General features: G+C 45.1%; 1 protein-coding gene across 1 annotated transcript in view; it reads right to left on the reverse strand.

The window, feature by feature from the left end:
- Positions 1 to 3,229: 3,229 nt before the first annotated feature.
- LOC102195935 (transmembrane protein 106B-like) overlaps positions 3,230 to 6,787 on the reverse strand; it is a 5,801-nt gene continuing 2,243 nt past the window's right edge. Inside the window, exons 3-8 of the mRNA XM_013915425.1 lie at positions 6,341 to 6,428; positions 6,124 to 6,277; positions 5,904 to 6,044; positions 4,988 to 5,031; positions 4,597 to 4,650; positions 3,230 to 4,092 (exon numbers count right to left, since the gene is read on the reverse strand). Coding sequence (XP_013770879.1) covers positions 3,972 to 4,092; positions 4,597 to 4,650; positions 4,988 to 5,031; positions 5,904 to 6,044; positions 6,124 to 6,277; positions 6,341 to 6,428 — 602 coding nt within the window. The 3' untranslated portion in view covers positions 3,230 to 3,971. The remainder of the gene's footprint in view (positions 4,093 to 4,596; positions 4,651 to 4,987; positions 5,032 to 5,903; positions 6,045 to 6,123; positions 6,278 to 6,340; positions 6,429 to 6,787) is intronic.

Consider the following 6,787-nt stretch of genomic DNA (forward strand, 5'->3'; position numbering starts at 1 on the left):
GAGCACTTCGCTCTCGCTCTGCAGGCCTACTTGTTGTTCCTAGAGTATTTAAAAGTAGAATGGGAGGGAGAGCCTTCAGTTTTCAGGCCCCTCTTCTGTGGAAGCAGTTAAAAGGGAGTTTTTCCTTCCCACTGTCGCCAAAGTGCTGCTCATAGGGGGTCATTTGATTGCTGGGTTCTTCTCTGTATGTATTATTGTAGGGTCTACTGTACAACATAAAGCACCTTGAGGCGACTGTTGTTGTGATTTGGCGCTGTGTAAATAAAAATGAATTGAATTATCTGGCATCTGAATGATTCATGACAGGCCACACAGGCTGCTCTACACTCTCACATATCAGAACCCATTGATGTAATGCTTTCTTGGCAGTGGACAACAAAGGATTCATCATTCACTGCCTCGTTCTCTCCCTTGTCAGCCATTCGTTTGGCTGAGATCATTCTAAGGGCAGCAGCAGCAAGTTAGCCGTGTGGTCCGCTAGATGCACACACATCATTTTTTCAGAAGGTTCACTGTCCCTACAGCATCTCCCTCACCGATGCCACAGCTACAGGTTACACACAGAACAAATCAATGTTATGATTTAGTGAACACGCCTTAAATATCAGCGTAACAGCTCTGTCCATTCAGTTTGTTTGATTTGGCTCTCGTGCAAATCACTCACATTAGTGATGAGTGGGATCAGTCTTAAGGTGGTAATCAGGTCTCCTGCTCCTTGTGGTCTGACCTTGTTTCCTTGTGTTAGAGCTCTCAACAAGCCCCGTTCAACCCCCCAGGACATCACATCAAATTCAGAGCCCGGCGCTGTTTCAGTTCAGTTTATGTTTTCATATGGCACCAGCGCATAACAACAGTTTCCTCGAAGAGGATTACGCTGCAAAGTAATCTGAAGAAGACCTCTGCTAGGCTTAGGGAGGGGCAGCCTAATGGGATGAGAGGTAAACAAGAGGTAACATTTCCATGTGCTGCTTGTAGCCGGAAGTCAGCATCACTGTGAAGGTGACCTGAAGATGGATGACCATCACAACCCCAAGATTCCCAACAGGTTCTCAGTAGGTATCATTGAATTCCTGTGATAAGGCTTGGCCGGTCATTGCAATGACTCATTTTCATTATGTTTATCAGGCTCAGTCGTCTTAGTAACGGCCCATCTATTACAAATATTGATCTATTATCCATTTATCTTCCAGTCTCTGCAGTACACCCAGCAGTGGTGAGGAAAGGGAAAGCCTCCACTCTCATGACTATTGCAGCATGTGTGGAAGCAGCTGTTTCTGCATCTGTCAGATAATAAATGAAAACGACTCCGTCCCTGTGTCTGTTACTGGAGTTACAGACAGTTTGACACATATGCACACTGCAGCGAAGGCAGCAAAACTCTGATGAAGCTGCAGTGCTTGGTCTCTCTCACATACACATGCTCAAACACACAAACAGGTGCGGGTGTCTGACAATGCATGTGTAACACGCTGAACACAAAAAGGAGAGATCAGGGTCATTATTACTATCATCACAGTGATTTATTCAAACAGCACTGGCACAGGGCAACTGTGTGCTTTGCAAAGGGAGGAGAGAAATGTAAGGCATGAAACACAGATGCACGTAAAATCATGAGAAACTCTAACAATGCAGGTTGTTAAGATTCTTATGTAAACTGGTCCTCCCACCTTAACTTTGTTTAGCCTTTTCTGTGCCGACTCTCTCTAGTGTCTCCAGTCCTTCCCATATTTTCCAGTTCTGCCTTCTATCCAGCAGGGGGCGTAACAAATACTTTGTTACTGTGCTTAAGTAGAAGTTTCTGGTATCTGTACTTTACTCGAGTATTTTTTTCCTGACGTTTTACTTTTACTCCCTACGTTATCAGAGAAACATCTGCACTTTCCACTCCTTACATTTACAAAGCAGACATACTTTTGATTTTAAGGCGAGTTATTTCATCACACCTTCAAACGTCAACCTGATTCGAGCCTCAACAGCAACACGTGAAAGGCAGTCCTGTTCGTGTATTAATCACCAGAGGATGTCGCAAAATGGGATGAAAGAGGCAAAATAGTCTGGGATTAAAGTGGGACACTGTTTTTATTTTTCTGCACAGCACCAGAATGACTGCAGCTGTGCGTAAACTGCAGTTGCAGTACTTCAGCATCTGCCTGGCCAGGAGTGAACATAAAAGGATCAGTATTTTTTAAGTGACTTCTATCAGTTCAACAACCATCAGCAAACACAACAACTGTTTGTTTGCAGTTTGTCTCAGTGTTGTTTGGAGGCTGCATGATAAACCGGTTAGTTTGCTGCACTGTGGTGGAGTTAAAGTAAACAGTGTGCTGGACTGTTGCTCAGCAGCTGCTGTGCTCATGGTCAGAGTTACGTTACATCAAGTGTAGCAGAGATTAATATGATCATCACCACACGTAACATACCGACACTGTGACAAACCGTCAGTATGTTACATGTTGGGAATGAGAATGCTCTGGATTTTTAGCTGATGATGCTGAGATTCGTTCACCTTCATACCAGCTGTATAGTGTCTAATATAAGACAGTATAAATAGTATACTGTCAGTGTAGAGGACAGAAATCAGCCCAGACAATTCATAAAACATCAGCTGGCATCTTGTTGAATTCCATTCTTTACGTCCACAAAGAGCCGTGAGCAACAGCACCCTCGATCAGCTGATCACTGAAGCTCTCGATAGAGACGACTGATTCACAATCAGTCACAACATCTGACTTTAATGTTCCCCCACTTGCTAAACCCTGACTGTGCTCATTTCCCTGTTTAGAGGCAAAGCCACCCTCTACAGTGCACGCAGTAGAAAACAGATCTGAATGATTCCTTCTTTAGATTCTGCTCATGCTCCGTCTGACTGATTCAAGCTGAGGACCAGTAGAATTAACACTTAAACTGAAATAAAGCTTTCATTCCATCTACTAATATTATTTTAATATTACATTAATATAGCACAAGGTTCATTAAACATTCAAGGAGTTACTTTGAGTACTTTTCAGAGCCTGTACTTTCTCACTGGTTAACACGAGTATCCGTACGGACACTTTAGTCCAGAACGTCTGACCTCTGACCCTCTCGCACAGCAGTGCAGCTGTCTGTTTAACACAGGACTGGAAACACTGGGCTGACTAACAAAGTTCAACTAGCAGGAGCTGATTTGGCGGTTTTAAAGCCACGATGCTGTGTTTCCCCCCCTGCATTCATTCACCAAACACAGGACTCAAACAGGCTCACATAGCTTTATTGGACTTGTGGAGAGGAAGTGTCTGTCAAGAAGCTTTACAGGAAACCGCGTCATTTCATCAATGCACCAAAAAATTTTGCTGCATAAAGTTTCTTAAAGATCTCTTTAAAAATAGCTCCAAAGCCTCACACGTCCACTTCAGTATAACAAACACAAGAAATAAAGAGAAGGCAGGAAATATACAGAAAAACCCAAAAACCCTGAAGAGCAGATGTGTTGGTGTGTAAATAGAACTTGGCTAAGGAGAGGAAGACCAAAATGATGAAGGTACAATTACTGAACAAACTTTCAAACAGAGACGATCAAGTGGAGAATACTTGCTCGTGTCTTTGGCAGTAAGTTTGATGAATAAGCTCTCAAAAAGACAAATACTGAGCTTCATGTGAAGATCATCAGGCCGTCTAAGGATTTATAGGATTGCAGCTGACAGAGGGGGCAGCACATGCTGGACCACACTGGAGGTGCTGGGTCACTGGCTACAGTGATCAGGGTCACATGGTTACCACGTGACTTGCACAGTGAGACCATGTGGACGGTTTGGCCCACTGCACCGTTTCGCCTTCCTCTCCAGACACAGTCAGTTTCATTCAAATCCAAAGCAGCTGTTAACCTTCACACTGATTTTCCAGTCATTCGACATCCAGCCGCGACAGCATCCTGCTCGAAATATTACAAAGCACATTACTCTGGTTCACAGCATTTCTTATCTGTGCCTCCATCAGGTCGATGCGGCTTGTACGCTGTGTGGTACGGTGTTGTTTGCTCCACAGTCGATGTACTCGTACGTCTCCAGGGACAGCTGCTCATAGCGGGCCAGGCAGAAGACTGTCAGCGATATCCTGCACAGAGATCACCGTGAAAATCAGCAAGCTGGAAACGGCAGACCTTCACAGCTGTGCGTCAGCCCGAGTTTGAAGACACTTCTCCCTCACCGACTCCCTGCTGGGAGCGGAGAAGAAGAAGGACGGCCTACATATTTCGTTGTCACGTACAAGTACCAGCAAACACTCATGAAGACCAAAGCAGACTCACTGCTCCTTCAGGGCCATCTGATCTGGCTGCTGTTGCCACATACAGCCGTGTATATGCAGGTAATCACTGCTGGCTACAGTCGGGACATGTTCGTACCTCAGCTGTGATCGGATCAAACAGCTTCTGTGAATCTCTTCATGCTTAAAATGTTCAGATTTCCAATTAAAACAGCCAAGAGCAAAGACCTACTGAACCACTGTTAATATAAGCTTGTTCACATCTAACTTTAAAACTTCTTTATTGTATTTTCTGCACAAACTGAAGAAGACTACGAGCCTGCTGAAACAAAAGCAGGAGGATGTCATACTTACTGTAGGTTCACATACAGAATATGGACAGGCAGCGACTCTTTCTTACAGTAGTTACTGCAGAGGGAAGACAGCAGAGACAGGAGAACGAAATGTTTTAGACACAGAACAGAAACAAACTGCACCAGCTGCTAAATGAGAGCGTGACACAGCAGAGCTGGATCATGTCACAGTGCAAACCAACCTTTGAACAACGTTCACCAGCTTTCTACATCACCTGTGCAGAATGTAACCTTCAAACTGACGAATACAGATTTAAGTCTACAGAGAAAGACTCAGACTTTGTGTCACACATCTGCTGTTAGACAGCAAATGCATTAGAATAGATATGATGCAGTGACCTCTGACCCCCCAGTAACCGCTCTGACCATAAATTCGTCCCACTTAGGCTCACCTCAAACCAGGGTCTGTCAGCTGGATGGGTATCATGAAGGAGTACTGCGAAGAAAGAGAGATGCAGAGTCATTCCTCACTTACTGTGATACTTGTTGAACAAAGTCTCAACAACAGTAATCTTCCTTAAATAAAAAGCACAAGAATAACAGAAATCAGATCCATCAGTGAGGAAACATCGCTCTGGACAAATGAAATATTTCAATGTTCAGTTTTGTTTCGTGAACAAACCAAATACAGCCCTCATCGGTGACTGGGATATGTGAAAATCTGTTCTGGTCAGATGGATCTCTCTCCGAATGTTACAAACACGTCACATGAATACAGCTCAGGTCAAACAGAGCCAGCTCGCCGCTGCAGTTACAGACAAAGACATCAGCAGTGCTCCAACAGCCTGCATCCAATCGTTATCTGTCATTCAGCAGGATTCATTAAAGCCAAACATCCTTCAAATAATACACGTAGACTTTTCAGCCTCATACATCTGTCTCACCACAGTAACCATAACAACTAACCTCTCACTGGATGCAGAAAGAGCCTCTGACCACCTAACCTGGACATTTGTCCTGAAAGCACTGGAGAAACATGGCTTTGGGCCGTCGTTTATCCGACTATCACCAGGAAAACAGTACTGCTCAACGGGAAAAAGACTGACACATCCCAAAGCTTAGACCTCCTCCCGCAGCAGTATCAATGGACAACAATCAGCAATACATAAAAACCAATTTGAACACTTCATTCAAATCTAAAAGCTGCTGAGCTAACGCCACAGCAGAAATCATCAGCAGGAGAAGGAAACGGGACAAACTTGCTCTGATTTATCTGCTTTTCTCTTCTTATCCTGCCTCGCTGCACTTCTACACAGAAGGACAGGTGTGTGCTCCTTCCTCAGCTGTGGTGACTGCATCACATCTCACCGTTTTCATGGACAGAGGTCTGACAGACACGACGTTCTTAATGGACACCGTTCCCAGCACCGTGCCAAAGTTGAGTGCCTGTACTGTCAGGTTGTAGGCCTGCACCGCTGCAAAGTTGTTATTAGTGATGTTCAACACGTTCTGCAAAAGAAAGCAAAGAGCCATCATCCCTGCACAGCCTGACTGCTCCGTTCATCACAGCCCGTCCCTCTCTGCTCACCGTGATGTTAATCTGCACGCCGTCGTGAGTGAAGTAAACAGAGGATGAACTGACAGCTACTGGAGACAGAACCACGGAGCGCGGAAACAGGAAGAACAACACCAGGACGCTGACCAGGAGGCACAGCCCGACAGACGAGGCCACATACAGCTTCCTGAGTGAGGACAAAACATGAGAAACACAAATGCATAACAACAAGCATCAGCAGCTCTCTTACGTGTGTCTGGGCCTCAGCCTCTGGTCAGTACAGGCAATGACAGCAACCAGCTTGCTTTCCTGACCTGCAACACAGTTGGAACAAGGTTCTTAGATTAGAGAAGAAAGTGGGGCAGACGTAACGTTGCTGGGATATCAAAGCAAACCGTGACCGCTCATGTCTGTGTCAGCCCCGTGGCACACCGCTGACCCCACTGGGGGGCTTCTCACCCTGTGACAGTGGGGAAAGGCTGCAGCGTCACAAGTGACATTAATCAGACTCATCACCCAGCTCTAAAGTAAAGGCTGTGAGGTTCCCATTGAAACACGCTGATTACTGCTGAGAAGAGCTTCTCACGTCAGAGTTCATCAACTCAGACTTTTAATAAAGTCTAATGTTATAAGAAAGTTACAGCAGGAGTGTGTGTGTGTGTGTGTGTGTGTGTGTGTGTGTGTGTGTGTGTGTGTG

The sequence above is a fragment of the Pundamilia nyererei genome, unplaced genomic scaffold (genome assembly GCF_000239375.1).
Source record: "Pundamilia nyererei isolate P.nyererei 1_Seehausen unplaced genomic scaffold, PunNye1.0 scaffold00302, whole genome shotgun sequence".
NCBI classification, from domain to species: domain Eukaryota; kingdom Metazoa; phylum Chordata; class Actinopteri; order Cichliformes; family Cichlidae; genus Pundamilia; species Pundamilia nyererei.